General features: G+C 38.4%; 3 protein-coding genes across 3 annotated transcripts; 1 reads left to right on the forward strand and 2 right to left on the reverse strand.

Moving 5' to 3' along the window:
• Window positions 1-306: 306 nt before the first annotated feature.
• Window positions 307-13,620, reverse strand: ezra (ezrin a). The gene is made up of 13 exons (XM_074691835.1): window positions 13,222-13,620; window positions 11,747-11,830; window positions 10,005-10,100; window positions 9,447-9,721; window positions 8,060-8,143; window positions 7,549-7,695; window positions 7,191-7,287; window positions 6,946-7,109; window positions 6,728-6,858; window positions 4,453-4,613; window positions 3,069-3,161; window positions 2,542-2,829; window positions 307-933 (listed from the first exon to the last, which is right to left on the reverse strand). Exons 1-13 carry the CDS (start codon window positions 13,231-13,233, stop codon window positions 769-771), a joined length of 1,797 nt encoding a protein of 598 aa, XP_074547936.1. The 5' UTR covers window positions 13,234-13,620; the 3' UTR covers window positions 307-768.
• A 95-nt stretch (window positions 13,621-13,715) lies between these two features.
• Window positions 13,716-16,349, reverse strand: nenf (neudesin neurotrophic factor). Its single transcript, XM_074692520.1, has 4 exons — window positions 16,112-16,349; window positions 15,882-15,942; window positions 15,579-15,682; window positions 13,716-14,145 (listed from the first exon to the last, which is right to left on the reverse strand). The coding sequence occupies exons 1-4, from the start codon at window positions 16,250-16,252 to the stop codon at window positions 13,969-13,971; spliced, it is 483 nt and encodes a 160-aa protein (XP_074548621.1). The 5' UTR covers window positions 16,253-16,349; the 3' UTR covers window positions 13,716-13,968.
• A 1,425-nt stretch (window positions 16,350-17,774) lies between these two features.
• pacc1 (proton activated chloride channel 1) lies at window positions 17,775-23,820 on the forward strand. Its single transcript, XM_074692124.1, has 8 exons — window positions 17,775-18,017; window positions 20,302-20,401; window positions 20,496-20,705; window positions 20,824-20,978; window positions 22,058-22,200; window positions 22,295-22,436; window positions 22,532-22,639; window positions 22,726-23,820. Exons 1-8 carry the CDS (start codon window positions 17,982-17,984, stop codon window positions 22,891-22,893), a joined length of 1,062 nt encoding a protein of 353 aa, XP_074548225.1. The 5' UTR covers window positions 17,775-17,981; the 3' UTR covers window positions 22,894-23,820.
• Window positions 23,821-23,922: the final 102 nt, after the last annotated feature.

A 23,922-nucleotide genomic window follows, 5' to 3' on the forward strand; every position in this document is an offset into this window, starting at 1 on the left:
AGTCACCAAAGGGCCAAAAAGCCAAAAGAAATAAACCAGGGACAGACCAGACACAGATCTGGTGGAATATGGTCGATAAAGCTGAAATGACTTAAAAAAAAAAAACTTTTAAAACAGTTAACGTTTGTGAAAGCAGGGAGAGAGTTTTTTTGTTTTAATCAACAATTTTAACAAAATCAGTTAAGATCTGTTTTGTCCACAGGGGGCGCCAAAAACAATCCATGATTCTCTGTTGAGACGTCACTCACACATTTGGTTGACAAATGAAAAAGTCTTTTTAAGGTCATTTATTGAGAAAAAAAATGACAAACTTTCTTTGGATTCAGCGTCTTAAACATGGGGATGTGCTTCTTCTCTCAGAATTAGATTATAATGAACTAAATACATGTTAAAACAAACAGATAAAATATGATTGATTATTTCTTCCTCTGATGATTAATCTGTAAAATGATTGTTTTGAAGATTTTTTATATGTAATCATGATGATTTCATTTCTTACAGCAGCTTTGTTCATATTTAAACCAGAGATACTGGAGCTTTCTACCTTTTTTAAAACATTTTTATGTCCAGTGAGACCGAACAGCACTTTGGAGATGTTTAAATGTTACAATGAAAAAATATTAGAAGTGCTTTTAAAGTTAAACCAATAAAATAAAACTCATGGCGGGACTCCCACACGGCTCAGCAGCACGTCTGTCTGATCAAACATGGCTGAGCAGGGCCTTCATGAGGTATCTGACAGGGAGAGCGTGGCGTTTACGAGGTTTTCTACAAGGCCTCGAACTCATCGATCCTCTGCTTGGTGTTGCCCTGACGGATCTGACGCAGGGTCTTGTACTTGTCGCGGCCGGCTCTGACGTTTTCGGCGTGGAGCAGATCCATCTGGGTCTTTCTGGTTTCGTACCGGGCGTCAGCCAGCTCTGAGCTCAGGTCCTGTGAAGAGACGAGAGTTGTGTTAGTAAAACCTGAAGGACACACACAGAATAAGATGAACTCTTCTTTTCTCTGGACCAGGTTTCTCAGCAGGACTCCATCCTGCCCTCCTCATTCAGCTGCAGGTCTCATCTTTTCTTTCTTTTTAGAGAAACTAAGGCTTGTTTCATCAGCCTTACCAAAACACAATCTGGTTTCTGCAGTGCATTCTGGTCTATCGACTGTCAGTCTATGATGAATTCTCTCTGATTGTTCAGTATCTGCACAAAATGCTGCCGGCCAGATGGAGAAGTTTCCCATCAGGCCCCAAACGGGCAAATCATTTATAAAAAACTAATACTTTTAGAGATGAGGTTTTCTACATGTTACGATTTAAACCATATCTTTGTTTGAGACGACAGTTAAGGAAAATGTAAAAATATTTTTTGGAGGTTAGGCCAGAAAAAATAATTTGTAAAATTAATTTTAAATTCTGAGATTAAAAAAATGTTGAGATCACAAACATGATTCTGGTTTTTCTTTGAAATGTAATATTCTTCTAAACACCAGGGGAAAAAAATGAGACAAAAACTCCAAATTTTCATTCATCAAAATTATTTTAAGTAAAAAAAATCTTTTTTTTCTTACAATTTTTTTGATTCCCAAAATTTTAAGATCAGGGTCATTAAACTTTTTTTTTCCTTCCCAGGACCTTGAATTTTATCATCCAATTTTTAACACCACATGAAAAAGTCATGAAAAAATTGTAGCACACTGTCATTTAAAGAAAACATAAAAAACAAATATTAGATTCTAGATTTTAGTTTTGGCTCTGAGTTTTTACAACTTTTCCATGTTTTTTTTGACAAATTCTAAGAGGAAAAAAAATCTGACAGCTTACACTTTGTTTCAAAAGTTTTAAATTATATTTTCTGTAAAAAAAAAAAAAAAAAAGGAGAGATTTAATTCCTTAATCTTGAAATTTTGATGGAAAAAAGCAACAAATTTAACTCTGATCTCAGAGTTTTGGTAGAATTTTTTGGGGTTCTAATATCAGATTTTTTTTATTATTATTTTCAAATTTTCTATATAAATTAGGTCTCACTCAAAACTCCCAGAAAAGAAAAAAATCCTTATTTTAATCCCAATATTTCAGAATTTTTAGTTTAATCCTTTTTCGTAAACTCAGAATCCAAAACAAATTAATTTCTTTTTTTTTACTGGATTTTCCTCCAAAATTTTTCACAGTAACCTGAATCCCACCGGTCACAAAGATCAGGACAGGATCATGAAACACGGCAAACATCATTTATATATAATACATTTATATATTAAAACACTTTAAAAATCTTAAAATGAGTTTAAGAATTTGTGAGAAAATGTAGACACGTTAAAATCCATCCTCTCTCTGATTGTGGTTTAACTGTGTTAAAACGAACAAGTACATGGTGAAGTTTTTCACCTAACGAGGATCGAAGCAGATTGTTAAGGAGCACTAGTTTGACTAAACTCTGAAAAATGGTGGATTTTATCACAGCTGTTTTTGTAACAGTAAAGAAACGGGACAAAGTTGGAGAGAAACCATCAGAGAAATATAAAATCCGTTATTTCCCGAGCCCCTGAACTCACCATCAGCCGTTTCTGCAGGCTCTTGTTCTTCTCGGCCTCGGTGACCCGCTCCTCCTCCAGGCGGTGGTCGTTGATGCCCTGTGTGTGCAGCTCGGCGCTGTAGGTGCTGTTCTCCTCGCTGTGCTCCCCGCTGTGCTCCCCACTGTGCTCCTCGTGATCACTCTCGTTGTCAGAGGAAGAGGAGGAGGAGGAGGAAGAGGAGGCAGGAGCAGGGACTGAGTTAGAAGAGCTGGTCACGGTGATCAGCTCCTCCCTCACCTTAATCAGATTCTCCTCCACCTCGTTAGCCTGGGGTGGAGAGGACGGGTTGGGTCAGAACAGTGACAGAACCAGGACCAGGAGTTTAAACAGAGATACATTCATCAGTTTCCACCTGAGACGCTCAGATCAAACACACAGACTGTTAACGAGGATGACGACCGGAGACTGAAGGAGCTCAGGATAAAAACTAGAGGAGAGCCCGGACCGTCTCCAAGTTCCCCCTGAGACTCCTCAGGTCCCTCCTTCAGGGCGCTCCGCAGACCCACCTTAATGTGCCAGGTCTCAGCCTCCTCCTCCTTGGCTCTCTTGGCCTCCTCCAGCAGGAGCACCTTGGCGCTGTACTCAGCCAACTCTGCCGCCTGTGGGGAAGGAGGAGGAGGAGAAAATGAAGGAGGGAGAGAATAAGAAAGAGGAAAAGAGAAGGAGGAGGAGCACATGGAGGAGGAAAGGAAGGATGAGGAGAAAAAAAGGAGAAGGAAGATGCAAGGAAAATACGGAGAAGAGTAGGAGGACAGGAGAAGGAGGAGAAGGAGAGGAGTAAGACCAAATGAATGAGAAGGAAAAGAGGAGGAGGAAAAGGGAGGAGGAGGAGGGGGAAAGGTGGAAGAGAAGGAGAAGGAGGAGAAAATGAAGGAGGAAAAGAAAAGGAGGAGTAGGAGCATATGGAGGAGGAAAGGAAAGATGAGGAGGAGGAAAAAAGGAAAAAGAATGAGTAGCAAATAAGGAAGAGAGGGAGAAGGAGGAGAAGGACAGGAGTAAATGGAGGAGAAGGCGAAGGAGCGGGAGAAGAGGAGAAGGAGGAGGATGAGAAATGGGGAAGGAGGAAAAGGGGAGGAAGAGGAGGAAGAAAAGAAGAGAAGAAGGAGCAAGAGGAAGAAGAGGAGGGGGAAGAAAAGAGAAGGAGGAAAATAGGAAGAAGAGACGGAGAAGAGGAGGATGAGGAGAAAAAGAAGGAGGAGAAAAAGAAGGAGGAGAAGAAAGACAAAGGGAGAAAAAGTTAAGGAGAAGTAGGAGAGGGGGGAAGGAGGAGAAAAGGGGAGAGAAGACGGAGGAGGATAAGAGGAGAAAGAGAAGGAGGGGGAAAGAGAAGAAAAGGAGAAGGAGGAGTCAAAGGAAGGAGGAGAAGGAAAAGGAGTAGGGTAATAAGTTGGAGGAGGAGAAGGAAGAAAAGGGAGTGGAAGAGGTTGAGGTGGATGAGGAGGAGAGGAGGAAAGGAGGAGAAGAAGAGGGGGAGAGGAGGATGAGAAGAGAAAAAAGAGGAGGAGGGAAAGGAGGAGGAAGGGAAAGAGAAGGGGAAGAGGAGAAGTTGAAGGAGAAAGAGGAGGAGGAGAGGAGAAAGCACAAACCCTGATATTAAAATCAATCTTTTAAGCTCACCTGTTTCCCTCTTCTTTAAATTCTTATTTAATTAATTAATTTCTAAACTCATTAATCTGATGGAAAAATGAAACCATTCCTGATCGTCTGTTTTTCCCACAGACGTTAAAGAGCAGAGGAGCCTTGTGGGAAATCTAATCCCAGAAAAAAGACGTCAGATCCCTTTAAACTCTGCTGGTCTTTAGTTAAACAGTTAATGAGTGTTTTCTCTGATTCTCTAACGACTGTTTTCTCTCCTGACTTTCTCACGTGAAGAAGAACTCGAGCACCCACCAGCTGCTCCTGCGTCTTTATCTGGTCCTCTGCCTGCCTGGCCAGCTCCTCCTTGGCGATAAGGGCCTCCATCCTCTCAGCCTCCAGCCGGGCCGCCTCCTGCTCCACCCTCCTCCTCTCCTCCTCCAGCCTCATGGCTCTCTCCAGCTGCTCCTGAAGCTCTAAGGGACCAAATCAGAGCAGAGATTCACTTACATGTCCCCGCGCGGGGGAAACTCAGCAGAGAAATGTGACGATCTGTTGGCTCTGGGCCTGAATCTGTGTTTCCTGTTTCTCTGTGAACTCTACAGGAGTTTCTGCCTTTAAGCAGACAGAGAGAAACCAGGTACAGAAACAACCGGGACAGGACTAAAACCTGGATCTTAAAGGAATCCTCTCCATCAGTGAGCTCCATGATTTCAGCTGTGAGCAGCGAGAATTCACTGATGTTCAGACTCCAACAGAGCCAAAAGGGTCAGATCTTACAAGACAAACATCCAAATGTTCAAATAGTCTGTCAATAGTCAATACTTTCTAAAATAACTCAACTTCCTGTAGTGAATTCACTGGTTAAGATTAGGATTAAGGGTTAGGGTAAGGATCAGGGGCTGGCATTGCAGCTTCCTCAGTACCTTTTAAGCTTGAAAATGAACCTGTTTGTACTCATGCTGAGCTGCTGTTTTTTTTTAAATATAAATTTGTAGCCCTAAACTGGTACAATGTGCAAATGAATAAAATCATAATAAAAAATGAAAGTTTTTTTTATTGATGGCTGCTCAAAACTCAAGGACAGCATCCAGTTGTTAAAACCCAAATTAAACAAAGAGCAGTCACAAAACTACACTTAAATCAAACAAAACAGAAAAACAGAACAATCACAAAGTAAGAGTTGATTTAAAATGCCTCTGTTTTTTTTCAGTGGACAAAAAACTAAAAAAAAGTTAAATGGACAAAAGCTATTTTTCAGTTTAACTGATAGATTTCTGTTAAACCCTTTTAGGGACCCAAAGATTTTGTACCACAGACAAGCAAATTACACACTCAGCGTTTCTTAAAAAAGCATGTTTCATATAATAGCAGTAATAGAGAAAGAGACTAATAGAGATCAACCAATAGAGATAGAAATGAATAGAGGTAGAAATCAATTAAGATTGAAATTAAAGGATAAAGATGGAAAAAATAGAGATGTCCAAAGAGCTATAGTTTAAAAAGATCAATAGATAGAGATTGATAAAAGGGGATGGATGGAGACAGAGATTGATAAATAGAGATTAACAAAGATAGAGATAAAGAAATAGAGATGATAAAGATCATCAGAGACAGATTTTGATTAAAAGAAATGGACAGATATAGGGATTGATCAACATAGATGGACAAAAATTGAGATTGATAAATAGAGATAGATAGAAATGATAGAGATGATTAGAGATAAAGACTGATAAATGGGGATAAATAGAGATGGATATAGATAGAGATTTATAAATGGAGATGGACATTGATAGATTAATAAACAGAGATGGATAGAGATTGATAAAGATAGAAATTTAAAGAGATGGATAGAGATTGGCAAATAGAGATAAAAAAGACATTGATAAATACAGATCAATAGTGATTAATAATTATAGATGATATAGATAAAGATTGATAAATACAAATCAATACAGATAGAGACTGGTAAAAAGAGATGGATAGAGATAGAGGTTGAGATTGCAAAAACAGTGATGGATAAACAGAGTTTTATAGAGATGTATAGAGTTTCAGATAGATAAATAGAGATGATAAAGGAAGAGATGGATGAATAGAGATGGGTAGAGATAGAGATTGATATATAGAGATTGATAAAGGTAGAGATTGATTAATAGAGATGTGTAGAGATAGAGATTGATAAATAGAGATGGGTAAAGATAGAGATTTATAAACAGAGATCAATAAACAGAGTTTTATAGAGATGTATAGAGTTTCAGATAGATAAATAGAGATGATAAAGGAAGAGATGGATAAATAGAGATGGATAGAAATGAATAGAGAAAGATTGATAAATGGAAAGTGAAATAGATAGACAGTGATAAATTGAGATTGTAAGAGATAGATAAATAGAGATGGATAGAGAAAGATTGAGATAGAGATGGTAATTCCTTATCCTTGCCTTATTTCCCCTTGCTGTTTGTATTGGACTGAATCAAACAGTAGGGGGCAGCAGAGTAAAGTCTGGAGTTAAAGTCTGAACCTGGATCAAACAGCTGATGGTTTGTGTCTGAGTGTTTTACTCTCTGACAGTGAACGACGTCCTCCTCACCTCTCTCTGCCCTCTTGGTCGTCTCCTCGTACTCGTACAGCTTCATCATCAGCTCCTGCTTCTCTCTGGCCATGTTCTCCTTCTCCATCTCGATGGCCTCCCTCCTCTTCTTCTCACTCTCCAGCTGATCTCTGCAGAGCACATTGAGAAAAAAAAAACATGGATCACACATTTTACCAGCCGCAGCGCTTCCTAATGAGGGCGAGCCCTCGTCGTACCTCTCCATCTTCTTCTGCAGCCTCTCCTGTTTGGCCTGAGCCTTCATCTGCTGGACCTCGATGGTGTCCGTCTTACGGCGGCGCATGTACAGCTCGTGGTTTCCCATGCACAGCTGCAGGATGCGCTTGTTCACTCGCAGTCTGGGAGCGTAGAAAATGAAATCCTGAAAAGAGACAGAAATAAAATCTTTAATCTCCACAAACACTGGAGAGTTTAAAGAAGATGTTTTTATTAAATAACTTACAATAGCTTTCCTATCGATGGGCTTGATGATGAATTTCTTATCGTTGAAAGAAATGTTTCTGATTTCACTCCAGGGGAACCCGATCTTTGGAGTCAGCCTGGAAAGAAAACGGAGCATGATCAGACAAATGAAACGGCGTGTTTGAACAAGTGGTAGGATCACCAGAATTAGGCCAACGACCTCTCAAAACACAACCTCCACTAGCTCTGCATTACTTTAAAACCTGAGCGACTGGAGAGGCAGAGGAGGTCAATGACTGCTCGAGTGTTTCCCTCCTTTGGATCAACACACGCTTCACACATGGTGTTACTGAGCACGTTTGTAGTTTCTGCATCACGCCGCAGACCGGGCGTTTTACCTGTCATGCTTCTCGTAGATGTTCAGTCCCAGAGCGTCCACCCCCAGAAACAGGTCTGTGCCCTTCTTGTTCTTGATCTCAAAGAAGTTGACGCCATACATTTCCAGATCCTGGGCGATCTTCAGGTACTCCAGCATGGCCTCCTCCCTGTTCAGGTGAGCAGAACAGAAACACGTACAGGTTGAAATCAAGAGATCGAAGCCACAGATATATAAAATTATTGACATTATAACTCAAAAATATGTCGTGTTTTTTTCTATTTTGTGATTCTTCTTCTTGTTGCCCAGACTCTCCTTTGTCCAGAGGGGGCGCCAGAATCAACACTAACCTAAAGTCCCTTACAGGAGCTTTGATTTAAAACTTGTGAATATTGTGTCTTTAAATCTAGACTATTCATAGTTTTCCATCACATCATATTTCAAAATTTTCAAAAATTGGTTAAATTCCCTGTAAATTTGTCAGTTCAGTCATTTCCAAAGAGCAGACTCGGGTCCAAGTATTTCCGACTTACTTCAGCATGTATCTGTGCTCCTCGTGCCAAACCTGGATCCTCTCCTCCCACTGGTCTTTGGTCAGCTTGTGTTGGTCCATCACTCTGTGGGGAGAGGTTAAGAAATCAAAATCAAGACTCTTCCAGAGGAATTTTAAGATTCCTCATAGTTTGTTATTAAATCTACTGCTACTTTTCTCAAAGAGATCATCAGAAAATACAAGATATGTATGCCGGGCTTTAGATGAATAATGAAAAAAAACATAGAAGGAGAATACAATTCAACCAGAAAAAAGCAGATGTGTCATATGCTCAGTGTTTCTTTTTTTTTAGAGAAACATACAACTATGAAATCTTCTTTCACACTGCAAACAAGAAATGCTGTTTTAGTTGAACACATAGAGTGAAACAACCCACAATGTCCACAAAATATATTTTATCTTATCCAAACAAACTGATAAAATAAATAAAAATCTATAGGTAGTTAAAATCTAGTGAATAACTATATAAACCTGAAATTTTGGGGATTTGTAAAATTATGCATGCAATGTCAGGTTTTTATTTTTTTTTAAACTGCTGATATTTCAGAAACTCTTAATATCATAAAAAAATTGCTTATATTTCAAAACGTACAGGGACCCCCCCCCCCCCCCCCCCCCAAAAAAAAAAAAAAAAAAAACAAAAAAAAAAAAAAACAAAAAAAAAAACACCACCAACAACAAAAAAACCCCGTCAAAATTTAGAGTCAAAAACATTTGGAATTTAAAGTTTGCTCAAATTTCATAAACTTTAAAAATAAAAAAAAATTGCTAAAATTTCAAAACCATTTGAGACCTAAAAAGGCTAATATTTCAACAGATTTTGACATTTAAAAAATTGCATATTTTTCAAAAACATTTTGTGTTAATAAATTTGCTAAAATCTCAAAAATGTCTGAAATTCAAAAATTTTGCTTAAATTTCATAAACTTTTAAAATAAAAAAAAATGGTTAAAATTTTAGAAAATACTTGAATCCTATAAAAATGCTAAAATGTCAACAACTTTGGCAATTAAAAAATATGCTTATTTTTCAAAAACTTTTTAAGTTAATAAATTTGCTAAAATTAAAAAACTTTTGACATAAAAAGCTAAATATTTCAAAAAAACTTTACAATGTAATTAAATTGCTAAAATTTCAAGAATTTTTTAAATTTAAAAAATTGCAAAAAATCTCAAAATGTTTAAACCCAAAAAATGCAAATTTCTTTAATTTAAAAATTAAATTAAATTAATTTGCAGAATTTTCAAAAAAAAAAAAAAATATGAGGCAGGGAGAGCACACCTCCCCTCTTTCTCATGCACATCCACAATAAGCCAAGGCAGGGAGAGCACCAACATTAAACTCTTACTCGACTGGCTCACACTCACCTCTTTGGCAGCAGGCGCTCAGAGGTCAGGTAACCCCGATGATGGTCTGACTTGTTGTAGTCCCCGTACTTGGCCTGGATGGCGTAGGAGGCCAGCAGCACGGCGGACTCTGGCGGACAGTACACGTCGTCTCCCAGGATGTCCTCCTTCACCTGCAGGAAGAACAGCCTCCGGGTGACGTCCTGGATCAGCTCCTCGGCCACATCCTCGGGGTAGAACTTGACCCTCAGCTTGAACTGCAGGGGGATTTCTTTCTTTGGATCCTGAGCCATCACCTGAGGGTGGCAGAGGAGAGGTTACTGAGGGGAGGTTTAGAGTTATCATATCTGTGTGTGTGTGTGTGTGTGTGTGTGTGTGTGTGTGGGCATACTATCTTCTTATAGCGACTGCATATCAAACCTTATCACCTCATTCTGTGTCATAACATGTTATATACCACCACGTTAATGTTGTATCAAACTTTACGTCAAAGGGTCAAAGAGGAGAGTGAAGTAGAGCAGAGATCACAGAAACTTGAGAAGAAGAAGAACAGGTATTGAAACAGAAAACCAGTTTTACCCTCTTATCAGAGTTCAGCCAGGTGAGGAAACCTTTGGCGTCCACAAACTGCAGCCCGAAGTACCAGGTTTCACGCAGTCCGATTGTTCTGGCAACCTGAGACAGGCAGTTTGGAAAACAAAGACGTGTTAGCCATGCACCACTCTGCTGTGCATCATATCATACCTGTAAGTCGCTTCACATGATTTACAGCTCAAAAGTCCACACTTTTCTTTCTCTCCTGTTTTAAAAACCCTTATTTCTGCCTCTGTCTGATACACTTTGTTTTAGCTGCTGTCACTTTAAGGTTCCACCCTCCACATACCCCCTTCCTTCTGATTGGCCAGACCTCTGGGGGCAGAACTAACCCAGGGAACGTGTCACAATGCAATCAGGAGATCCTTATGGGATGACCTCATCATTTTAGCAAGATCTTGTGAAGATCTCACGTAGATCTGTTGGATATCTTGTTAAGAACTCATGAAGATCTAATGAAAGTCTCTTGCAAATCTCTTGCGGCCCAGCCCTCCAACGTCTCCCATAAAGGAGATCTTTATGGGAAGACCTCATTATTTCATTACCAAATTGGAAGTTGCCAGGCGCCGCCCTGTTGGCCATGGCTGCCTGTTGCAGCAGCTCTCTCTTCTTTGTCCGTTTCTTGTAATTTTTTCATCTTTTTTTCGTAATCTTTGTTTTTGGAGTGGATTATTACTTTGCATGGCTCATTTGTTGGTCATAGAAACCAAACTTTTTGTGGCTTCAGTGATATTTTTACTACTTTTCTCCTGTGTTTGTCTGGATATCCTACATGTAACAATGGCTGCATTGTTTACATGTGAACCCAGCTGTTAGCAGCCTGTAGCATGTCAATGCTAACTGGTGCAAGGCCTGATGTCTTCCCAGAAGGTGAGGAGAAGGAGGTGAGGATGACGCGCCGGTTCTCAGGTGTGAGCTAAGAAGTGACGACATGGACCTGTCCTTCCATCCATCGTTATTGGGAACTTAAGATCTATCTCCAATAAGATGGACGCGCTAGCAGTGCTAACCCAGCAACAGAGGGATTACCAGAAGGCAGAGTAGCATCATGCTATTCACAGACATGGCTAACGGAGCTAACATCAGACACCAACGCCACATTGGAAGAGCTTCCCCTGCTGTGAGCAGACAGGATCCAGGAGACAGAGACTGAACAGACTGCTGAAGAAGCTCAGTCCTGGACCCTGTGGAGGTGGAGGCTGGCTGACTGGACAATGATGGACAAGCTGTCAGCATCTGTTTTCTTATGGTGCTTTTTGTACTTTCTATACACTTTCTTACTTTTGTTTTCTTGATTGCTGCTGTGACTCCTGAATTTCCCCTCAGGGATAAATAAAGTATTTTCTATCTATCTATCTATCTATCTATCTATCTATCTATCTATCTATCTATCTATCTATCTATCTATCTATCTATCTATCTATCTATCTATCTATCTATCTATCTATCTATCTATTGTTGGTTTAAATCCATATTTACTACATGGGAGAGCAGAGTACCCCCTCTTTAAGACTCTTTCCTTCCTACATCGTGTCATTTCTTTGATCGCATTGTGTCATAATGTATTGTATCAGGTTTTATCATACTGTAACTCACAGTATATCAAAATACTATTTCATCATGTCACTCAGTGTTATCAGTGTTATAGCTCCACTGGATCCACTCACTGACTGATAATACCTTCATACTTCACCTGTAAAGCCTATCAGAGCAGGAATGATACAGACCTGGTCAAAGAGCTGCTTCCCCGTCGTGTTTGGATGGAAGGAAAACTCCAGCTCTGCGTCCATGGTGGTGACGCGCACGTTAACCTGCAGCAGATTTTACAGGAGACACAGATTCATCACTCAGAAACACAGAAACCTCTGATTTCCTTTCAGTCTGAGTGTTTAGTGTTCGTTATGTGCTTTACGTCTGCATGAATCAGCTGTGAAATGACCTGAATGAAGCTGGATTATGTTTTTTTTAAATGTGACTGAGGCTCGTTTTCAGATGTGTGAAGGATCCTCTCGTGTGGAGCTGTTAAACCGATTGTTCATAAACCATAATTGCTCACTATCTCATTAGACTTTGGACTATCCTTGCAAGGTGCCACAAGGCTGCACAGATTAAAACATCAAAATACTCGCTGCCTGCCAAGTCGCCCTGGGCCTCATCAACGCTCCGCGACGTCTCTAAACGAGAGAAATCAAACAGGAGCATCGAGCTGACACTGAAATGCTTCTTTAGTGAATTATCTCAGGAGTGAAAGACAGATTTTCCTCTATGTTTCTGTGAAAGTTGGACTCCTGCAGGCCGAGCTGGTCGAAGTTACACAATGGTTTTATGAAGCCCAGTGGAGCACGCCCTGGTGACCATAAAGATAAAAAACCTCCTCGAGCAACGAAACCTGGAACATCCACCGGGTTTCTCAACCGTTTCCACTTTCTGTGATCACAAGATGACTTCCTAACACTGTGAGGCATTCTTGGCTGTTCCTCCAATCATTAACCAGCTAATCACCATAATGGAGCTGCAAACCCTTCCTATCAATCAGTGTTTCTCTGAACCCAACTTTAGAGTTTGTTTTGCATCAAAAATACTTTCTGTGAAGTTTGGACAACAGAAGAAATATCTGCTGTCTGACGTTGATCAGTCAGTCGATCGTGTTAGAAGTCGTCATGACCTCAAAAGAAAGGATTTCTCTCAGGATAAAAGCTCAAGAGTCAAATTTCAGACTCATCAGGCTGATGCTAAGTCACTGAGGGACTCTACTTGAAATTTTCCAAGACTTAAACAAAGCAAAAGATGCTCTAGTTGGGCTGTTTCGCTAATTATTCCTGATTATCTCAAGCGATCACATCCTACTCGGACAAATCCTTCCTAAATCTGCATCTTGCAGACATCACAAAGCCCGTTTCAGGAGCTTTTCTTGCTGCTGTGATTGTCTGTGAATGTCTGTGAATGTGTGCAGCCCGGGTCAAACTCTACATTTGGTTAATGAGTAAATGCCAAGGTTAGGTGTCTCTTGGAAGTGAATTCAAAAGCTGAAATAATCCAGCATAAAGTGTTGAATCAAACACAATCCAGCCTTGAATTTCTCTTTCTTGCAATGTGAGGAGAAGATTACAAAAGACGGAGCTACAAACGCACAAACTTCCTGTCAAACCTGGACCAGGAAGAGACATTTCAGAGCTGTTTTTTGAGGATAAATGGGTCTTACTGTTCGGGGCATCTTGGCTCTGTTCGGTGGACGAACTCCAGCAGAAGAAAGTGTTTCCCAGGCTGACCGAGGCTGCAGTGGCCGACTCCCAGCACAACCTCCACCTGATAAAGACCGCCGCTCCGCTCTGGCTCACAGGCTCAAGGGCAGGGCTGGTGTCCTTTGAACCGGGCTGTAGCTCGCTCTCAGTGACGTGGGAGGATCAGCTTGGTCGCTATCACCCAAAGAACGACAGGCTTACCTGCGGCGCGAGCATCGGAGCGAGTAAGACGCACAGCTCCACCCAAAGACAATCATCTGCCTCAGCACCTGGCCTGACCTTTGGACGCAGGCAGCGAGGCTATAAAGGCCCGGACGTACTATTTCTGCTGCCTGTTTGGAGGTGACACCAATGAGTCATGAGCTGCAATAAAGAAATCCACCTGAGATCACATCAGATCAGCAAACAAACTCAAAGTTTCACATTTTAAACTTTATTGATCATTAAGCTCCAGGACAGGAAATGAGCTCACTCAGTCTCTAATCATGTCAACATCCACAAAGCAGCAGAGTCTGTGTGCAAAGATCAGCGGCAGATCGCAGTAAAAACAGGACGGTGTGTGGAGTGTGAGAGTAAATGTGAAATCCTGTCTGTTTACACCACAGTTCAGGATGAAAGGATCATTAAACCTTCAGTGTGGCGCTCTCAGCTTCTGATTCAAGTCTAGTAACAAAAGATAGAAATCTAAAAACAGCCTCATTTCTGGGTTAAAACTCATCTTTGATCTGAAAGTGAGGCTGGTCTTCTGGTCTAAAGTCTTTGTTTGGACTCCCGTCGGCGCTGAGGATCCGTGACGCCGTGTAACCCACGATGGGATACTTCTTTTTATACGTGCCTTCAAAAACACTCTCCAGAGACTCCAGCTGCTCCTTGCTCAGGCCCGTCTGAGGATGGAAACAAACACGTTTTAACATTTGGTCTGAACATTTATGTTGTTCTTCCTTTACTTTCAGAGGAGCCATTTTACCTGAGCTCACCTGGATTTAAGTCATTTAAGAGCCACAAAATCAACTTTTTCTTCACAAGACGGTAGATGAAATTCTAAACATGCTTATAATCTAGTGAATAGTTACCTAAACCAAGTTTTTTGAATTTATAAAATTGTAAATGACATGTCTTAGTCTTTTTTTTTATTTTTGATAAGTTTGCAAAAACATTTGGTAATTTAAAAAATAAGCAAAGATTTCAAAACTTTTCAATTTTTTGTGTAGTTTTAACATTTTTTAGAATTTCCCTTTTAAGAATTCTTAAAATAAAAAAAATGTTGAAATTGTACAAATTTGCAAAATTTAGCAAAAAGATTAGAAATTTTAAATGTAAAAAAATTGCAAAATCTTTAAATAAATTTGAGATTCAATAAATTTACATTATTTTCAAAAAATTGCAAACATTTTTAAATAAAAAAAAAATCTACCAAAATTTTAAAAATTGCAATTTTAAAAATTAGCAAAAATTTCAATACTTTTTGGTCAAACATGGTCTCAACTCAAATCCCTTCAATTTATCATAAGTTTCTTATTTAATTTCTATATATATATATATATATATATATATATATATATATATATATATATATATATATATATATATATATATATATATATATATATATAATTTTTTTTTTTTTAAATTTTCCTGTCTTTTATTTTATTTTGAACTAAATAGTTTTCACTTCCTTTGCTTTTTGTTTATTGCATCTCTTATTAAATCCCTTCTTCTCTGCACTTTTTTATTAAACTGTACTGTAGCCTCTTGTTCTTTTTCCCAGATTAAATACTTCATTTTTCTATTATTGTGCTCTAAAATCTGATCCCTTAATTTATTGATTTATTAATGTTTAATTTGATTTTTAAGAAAGATTTCAGGAGCCAAATAAAGAAGAGAAAAAGTGTCTCCATCCTTAACAAATCAAAGCTGACTATTCACTATTTCTACACTTATAAACATGAATAACAGGAGTTACTAATTTTGTTAATGCAAAAGTCAACATGACAGAGTTGAAACATTTCTTTTTATATTAAATCAGTGTTGACACCATGCTAACCTAGGTTTTTTTAGTCATTAGTCAGGATTTAAGAAGTTTCTTTGCTGCTCAGTCTGAAATCTGTTCTCTGGTGACATTATTTCCACTGATTTCTTTTTTAAAAACATCCACAGTGAGATAAAATAAAAAGCCTGCATGGTGTGAGCTGCTTTTACACTGTTGGATGTCTGTGCTCTCCTCTCACGGGACTCCTCCACGACAAATTCATTTCCATCCTCAGCTGGAGGAGGAGGAGGAGGAGGTGTAAGGATGATGGTCCCACAGTGAACTTACAGTGTCTGATGTCAGGTCTGCTGGGTCCAGGGACATTTTGGCAACAGCCCGAGTGGAGTCCTTCCCAACCAGGGCGTTGTACGGAGCATCTTTTCCATAAAACTCTGCGATCAGTGAGATAAGGAATCAGATTGGGCCGAGACAGAAGTTCAAATATCAATATCTGCTAGGAAGAGGAGGAGGAAGAGGAGGAGGAGGAGGAAGGGGGCTTATTTTGACCCTCATCATCATTGTGTTTGACTTATAAAAAAAAAAAAAATAAGACTAATTAAGACTAATTTTCATTTCCTGAAGTGAACTCACCTTTACCTGTGGTGACGTCAAACACCACTCCTTTTACTGCCATGTAAATAGGCTGCGCCTCCTAAACCAGGGAGGAGGAAAACATATATTCAGCTGATATCTGCATGAAATTACATACACACACACACACACACACACACACACACACACACACACACACACACACACACACACACACACACACACACACACACACACACACACACACCCTGGATGAGCAGGTCGTTTACCTCGCTGCCGTCGTATCTCTTCAGTTCCTCCTCCGTGAACAGTCGGACCGGTTTGTTTGCTGCTTTGAACTTTAATTTAACGTCCTCGGACAAAGCGGAGCAGAGGAACACGAACAGGACACAGATCCGCGCTGAGTCCATGCTGGGGTCGAGTTTGGAGCAGAAACTTTCATCCCATTGATCCACTTCCTCTTTGCTGCCCGCTGGAGTTGGTGCTGCGTTTGGGACTGTCGGAACTTCCAGGTTTAGAAAGCAGCTCGAGTTTGAAAGGCTTATTTCTCAGTTAACAACCACCTAACTAGAACGAAAAATAAACTCTTTTCATTTTTATTTTAGTTATTAACTACTTCTTTTAAATGTGAGTGCCAAAATGAGTAATTACAACATCAAATGAGGAAAATAAGACTTTCTCTTTTACACTGAAGTCCTTTTTGGGGCAAGGAACTATCTTTTTGTTAAATCTGAACACACTTGACAGATAAAAAATTAAAGAAAAAATTCTCAAAAGTTAAAGCCTCTTGTAACGTCGTCCAATAACACGCTCAGGGTTGAACTCCTGTGAGGAACTCTCAGTTTGTGTTGGTTTGTCGCCCCCTGTGGTCAAAGCCCTGCTTCAACTCTTTCTTTGAATTTGGATATGAGTGAGTTGAATTTTTTTTTTTTTTAAATTTTTTAAATAAAAATGAATAATGTAACCTAACATTAGCCTTATAGCATAAACATTTAGGTCATTTATCATGCACGTTCAGATAATTATTTTGTGAGTCTCATAGCGCAATTGCCTAAATCAAATGAATAAAATAAAATAAATCCAAATCATTTTATCTAATTTAAAACAAAATAAATGATCTAACAATGATCATATAGATAATGTTTAAAAAAATATTTTAAATAGTAATAAAAAATAATACACAAAATAATTTATCTTTTCTCAAAACTGAAATATAAATAAGGCAATTGCACTATGAGGCTAACGCTAATGTAACATTAAACTTTATAAATTAGTTATTTTTTGTCAAAACAGCTCCCACCAGGTTAACATGAAGCCATACATTTACTGAAACCAACCCCATCATCATCTTTTTGTGAGTTTTATATTAAATTTGTAATTTGTTTTTAAGGTTTTTACTTTTCAACATATTAACTTAATTTTTTGTCACCAAATAACATCTGGTGCTGATGAGAAAAAATAGCCTTTTGGTTAACTGGGGTGCATTTATGTATGTCTACATGTCAATTACTGTAAATTGTCACTTTTTAAAATAGATAATTTGGTCTGAAATCCTGATTTTACCAGTCTAATTAAATCTTTATTGCCTTGTTGTATAGTGCTTAAAAGTATACCAAAATAAAATTTAAATATTTTTTTTATTTCAGTATTTAATATTATTTTTTTCTTATTTATTTGTTGAATTTATTTTTTATTTATTCATTGTACTATTTAACTTTTAAACTGTTTCTTCAAGCTATTTTTTTACTGCTGCACTTTTCAAGTTTTACTATTTTGACCTTTGACCTGTTGGCAGTAGTTTTTTTTTTTTTTTTTTATGGCTAGCACCTAAAGGCAGCACGAGGCATGACCTCAAGGGAGTAATGAAGGGAACAAGGAAACGCGAAGGACTTGTGGTTTACTATTGGATCGCGGTCTGAAGGTGCCTTGTTATCATGGGATGGGCTTTTTTTTTTTTAACGACGTTGCCAAAAACCGCCGAGGCTGCGTGGTGCATGCTGAAGCAGACAACCGGGACCGAAAGTCGGGGCAGAGAAGGACTGAAAATGAATTTAATATCAATGAAATGAAGTTTGAAAGCTCCTGGGAATAAAGACTCGGACCAGAGGAAGTGTTTGTCCCTGAAAGAAGAGCAGAGGAATGCTCAGGAAGGAGAGCTCCCGTCCATACAAAGAGGTAAACACAGCCACCGCTTCCTCTCTCTGCCTCTCATTAACTGCTGCTGACTGTCCCTGTGTGTATCTCAAAGGTTTGTCTCAGTAAACAGGTTTATTTACTGAAACTTTCACATGATATGAAGAGTCCACAAACCGTGCAGCTCACATCATGTGACTGTACAGCTGACGGCTGCAGCTTCCAACAACATGAAATGAGCTGACTGCATGTTTCTCTGCCTGCTGAAAGCTGAGCCCTGAAAACCTCATAATCTGTTAAAAACGGGTTTTAATAAAGTCTCTGAGGGTGTTTCCCCGCGGAGGGATAATGTCACGTTAAAGGAAATGTGAAAAACTCGTTTTGAGATGTAACTAAAGGGTCAGTAAGTTTCAGTTCCCAGTTTGTGTCAAAGTTTATTGACATGCTGCTCTCTGCCAATACTCCCACATGATTCAGATGCTACGACGTTTTTTTTAATGAATAAAACCAATAAAGAGCGCATTAAATACACTTAAAGTAGAGCTGAAAGGCTTGATTCGTTATAGGGACTAGTGATAAGTCATGAGTAAAGTCTTAATAGACTGTGAAGAGTGAAAACAGCTGCTGATAAAGTTTCCTTGGAAGTTTTTCACTAGGGGCGAGTTTTGGCAAGAACCTCACAATATGTATCACTCTGTGGTGACATATTGCAATATTCTACACGGTTAATTAAGAAAAAATAGAGATAATATTTATGTAACTTACTACGGATGGGTATCAAATTAGGTTCTTTTACAGGTACCGACCTATTTCTGACAAAAGTTCCTGGTAGCGATTCATGAAATCAAAAGGTACCATGTTTAGGTACCAAAACACATCCTTATGACTGAGAGTGGAGAGTAGGCGAATTTCCATGCTGTACTCGAACAGAGCATTGCAATGTTATATATTAAAGAAACAAAAAATTAGGGCTTATTATAGGGATTGGTACCTTCCACATTTTAAACAGTATCTGTGAACAACTGTACTAATTTATTTTTCTATTTTCTATTTATTTTTCTGTACTTTTTTGGGTTTGTGTGGTAAAATATTAATTTAATAAAAATTAAATAATAATAAAATTTCAAATTTCCACTAGGGGTGAGTACCTTTCACATTTGAAACGATACAGTATCGATGCCTGGTACCTAGCAATCGGTACCGGTACTCTAAGGTACTTTTATGTGTTAAAAATATCTATTTGTTCAATAATAAAATATATTTTTTTCGATTTAACAAATTGATTCTTCAATATATAACATTGCAATGCTGAGTTCAAGTCCAGCATGGAAATTCGCCCGCTCTTCCACTCTCAGTCACAAGGATTTGTTTATGTACCTAAACATGGTACCTTTTGATTTTACGTGAATCTGTACCAAGAAATTTGAGATTTTATTATTATTTGATTTTATTAAATTAGTATGTTTTACCGCAACTCAAAAAAGTATAGAAAATTAGTACAGTTGTGCACCGATAAGGTATATCGTTTCAATCGTGAAAGGTACTCATCCCTATAACTCACATAATATCACTCAAAATTGAAAGGACAATTTGAGTCAAGACTATTTTATTGAAAACAACTTGTCTATTTAATTGGATTTGCAATTCTGAAAATCAAATGCAGAGTGGTGTAACCAATGTTACTGTTACTGATAAAAAATTAAATATTGCATAAAAAAGTTGAGTTGTATTTTACTTCCAACTTGGATAGAAAACAAATTTTCATTAAAAAAAAAAACTATATTTAGAGTTGATAAATTGCCGTATCTATATTTTTTCACACCTCTAGTTTTCACAGTAAGTGTAACAAAAATCATCAATTACGTTTCCCTTTGTGAATTTGCAGCATTTTTTTTACTCATGAAAATCACTCAGTCCTTGTTTTCGTGTTTAATTTATTTTAAAAAAATGAATATTTGGAGTTGTTTCCTCAGATTTCAGAGCTCAAAACAAAGTGATGCTTCTTGTAATCAACATTTGGTCAATCTTATGAAAAAACTGTTAAATAATTGAAAACATGAACTCCATGTATTTATGACGTGTTTGAGATTCTTTTCATATCAGAGGGTCGACGAGGAGACCTTGACTTTTGAAACAGATACTTTCTCTGCAGCAGTATTGTAGTGTGTCATATGAATGAAGCGATTCCTGGTGGTTTTTTTTCTTAATACAAGACAATCAGATTTTCCAACTTTATATTTTTATTTTCAAGATACTGTCTTTCAAGTTTTTAGGTAAAATAATTCACCTGGTTTCTCCTCTACTCTTTTTCCATTATACCTCACAGTTTGATGATGAAGATGATGATGACAAGAGGTCACCACAGTTTTTCGACGATGCCACCGAAGACCTGGACGGAGAGGAGCCGAATGGCAGCATCTCACAAGGTGATAACTGGAAAAATGACCAAATACACAGATAGAGAAAAATGCTCCTCTCTCCGGTGAAACTAACCTCCACTTTCTTCCTTCTTTCCAACAGAGGACGACATCAGGGGAATCAGTCCGCCGGTGCGGTTCAGTAAAGCCTGCCTGAAGAATTTCTTCACAGTGATCCTCATCTTCATCTACCTGCTGCTGACCGCGGTGGCCGTCTTCCTCGCCTACCAGACCATCAATGAGTTCCTACAAAAACACAACAACCCGGTGATGTCTGTCACTTACAAGGAGGTAGAATCCTTTTCACCACCAGGTTTGTACACAGAGACACATACAGTGAGCACACACAGAGGTTACTTCAAGGAGGTCATTAAAGGTCGTCAACACAGCATGGTTTATATTTTTTATTTTATTTGTTTTGTTTTGTGCAGGTATCGCTCTGTATCCGGGCAAAGCTCAGCTTTTGAGCTGCAGACATCACTTTCACGACTACATCCCACCTTTAGTGGACCCAGGCAAGCCTCAAAAAGGAGACTGTGTGATTAAAGATGTGACGTACTACGGACCATTTTCCAATCAAACACAGGTCAGACATGAAAACAATGAAGAGCCGATTTCACAGCTCCTCAGGAACAGAGCTCATTCATGTAATTTAGTCCCAAAATATGCTAATTAACACATTTTCTTAATTAATTCAGCTGGTTTGTCACGATAAAGTCAATTTTTTTCACTTGGCTGCAGCAGTAGAGGTCATTTGAGTCCTAGCTGCAGTGCGTACTAATAACCAGCAGGGGGCATAGGAGAGCAGACGTGTGGTCTGTGGTCATTTTAAGTTCAACTATGTCTTATTCTTTATTGATCCCCCTTGAGGGAAATTTTTTTGTCACAGCAGCTCACAAATAAAGTGTAGTAATGCAATAACAATAAAAATAGAATGATGATAATAGAATATAAGATTAGAAATTTGAAAAAATATAAAGAATATAAGAAGTATAGAAAAGTAGAAAAAAATATTACTATTTACATATTTATATAGGAGTGAGATACATATACAAGATACTCTTATAATGAATGAATTTGTCTCACATTTTCCCTCTTTTAATTACAAAACTACAGATGCTAAGGTAGGGGTGGGTACCAACTTAGCTACTTTTATAGGTACCGACCGAATTATGGCAAAAATACCGGGTATCGATTCATGTAAAACCAAAAGGTACCATGTTTAGGTACCTCAATGCATCCTTGTGACTGCGAGGGAGTGGAAGAGTAGGGGATTTTCCATGCTGGACATGAATGCAGCATTGCAAGGTTATATATTGAAGAATAAATATGTTAAATTAAAAAAAACTATATTTTATAACTAAACAAATTTATATTTTTTACCACATAAACACAAAAAAGTACAGAAAATTGGTACTGTTGAGTACCAGTACCCATTGCAAGGTACCATCAGTACTGTATAGTTTCAAATATGAAAAGTACCCATCCCTATGCCAAGGAAAGGATCAGGATGTGGATGACGTCTTTTAACTTCTTCTGTCGGGACTTTTATTGGACTTTAAAATACAGACAGAACACCTGCAGATTTGTAAACATTGAAGACTTTAAAAATGAAACACTTTGTTTCAGAGGACACAACACTGACTCTTAAATTTGTCATCCCAGAAAAGAGCTTTGGTCGTCCGTGGCCCATCCGATGTCAGGAACAAGGAGCTGATCTTTATGCAGTTCAGTCACAATGAAACAGAAGAGGACTTCAGCGCCATCACTTACATGCTTTTTGCGAAGTTTAGCGACTTGAACGACAGGTAACTGCAAAAACCAGAGACTCCTCTTGAAGCAAAGCAATCTGTGATGGTATAACTTTTCTAACATGTTTTACTTTTGTTCATGACTATTCAGCACAAATGAATCTGAGTTTATGAGGGAGTGTGAGAGGAATTACTCCATGTGGACTTTCTCTGGAGGATTCAGAACTTGGGTCAAAATGTCTTTAGTGAAGACGTCTGGGAGGACCAACGAAGGGATCGAGTTCCGGCAGGAGGTATGGATGACCCACCAGCTCACACCAGCTAACACAGAAAGATAGAAAACTGATCTCAAGAGCTATCATTGTGTCTTTTGTGTCTAATCTTCTAGTCTGCTGTGGTGAAATTCAACGACAAAAGGCCTGAACCAGAACAAACCAATCAGCTCTTCTTTGCTGTCTTTGAATGGCGGGACCCGTACATGCAAGAAATAAAACTGGTAAATCCTGGTTCACGTGTTCTCATGTGAAATGATCCGTGTCGTCTGTGTGTGAGTGAAACTAAATCTGACTCCCTTTCACGCAGATAGTTACTGCTAATCCCTGGAGCTCTGTGGCCATCCTGTGTGGCGTCTTCATGGCTCTCTTTAAGGCTGCTAATTTTGCCAAACTCACCATTCAGTGGATCATCCGAATGCGGAAGAGGCATCTGAGGAATAAAGAACGAGAAATGAACCCGATTACAGATAGCTGAAGAGCAAGATCTGAATATTTTAAGGGACTGATCTGTTGAATCTTTAGTACGGGTCCCCTGTCGCACCACTTTGTAAACATTCCTAAGAACTGACAGGAAGTCCGCTGACATGCAATAAGTTCTCACTGAATAATGTTAAATTACTTTACTTAAAATGTTTTAGAGAAGCTCTGGAAAAATTCAGTTTTTGCATTTTAATTTTCTTGGACATTCCTTGAAATGAAGTTTCTGAATGCACACCAAAGGAAATGTTGCTATAAGGGAGACCCTTGTTTTTTATCCAAATAGAGTTTTTAGAGGTATGACTGTTTCAAGTACCAACTGTATATAAATGGATGAGGCCTTCATTGCCACTCTTTTCAATAAGTGAAGCCAAAATACCACCTCTATTGGCTCTAATTGGTTGCACTGGTAATTTGGGGGGAAAAAAAACTTTATCGACAGAAAAGCCAGCCACTAGAGGGAGCTCTGAGCATTTTGGCTTCACTTCAGAGGAGCTGTTGTGCCGTCCATATTTCTATACAGCTTTTGGTTTCAAAAATGTAAAAGAAAAATGTGAACTTTGGTCAACATGATGCTGGATATTCAAAGAAATGATTGTGTAATCCAAAGGGAATTTATTTTTGTGTTTTATGAGTGTGTCCTACTTTTTTCAAGAATGTATCTTGTTATTTCACAAAGCATTACGCTGATAAAATTAAAAGGGATGACCATGAGTTACTGTTCCTTGATTAGGATTATTTTTAGTATAGTTGAGGCTGTATCTTCCGCACTGTCTTTCTGCTGCAGCTTTTATTTGATCCTGATAAAGAAACACATCAAGTCTTCTCATTGCTGTTAACCTTTTACTTGAATTAATGATAAAATTATAATGTGGTCAAAATAATGCTTGTTGGAGATGTTTTGAAAAATAAAAACATGTTTTATGCCACATCAACACCGTCTTTTTTTTAGCATATTAACATCTTGTTTCTGCTGCTTATGAAAAAATATATACCTTGCACATCTATATTGCACATGGGTTTTCAA

Source organism: Halichoeres trimaculatus, unplaced genomic scaffold, assembly GCF_033239565.1.
Source record: "Halichoeres trimaculatus isolate MK-OKI-2021-1 unplaced genomic scaffold, fHalTri1.1 fHalTri1_scaffold_17, whole genome shotgun sequence".
NCBI lineage: Eukaryota > Metazoa > Chordata > Actinopteri > Labriformes > Labridae > Halichoeres > Halichoeres trimaculatus.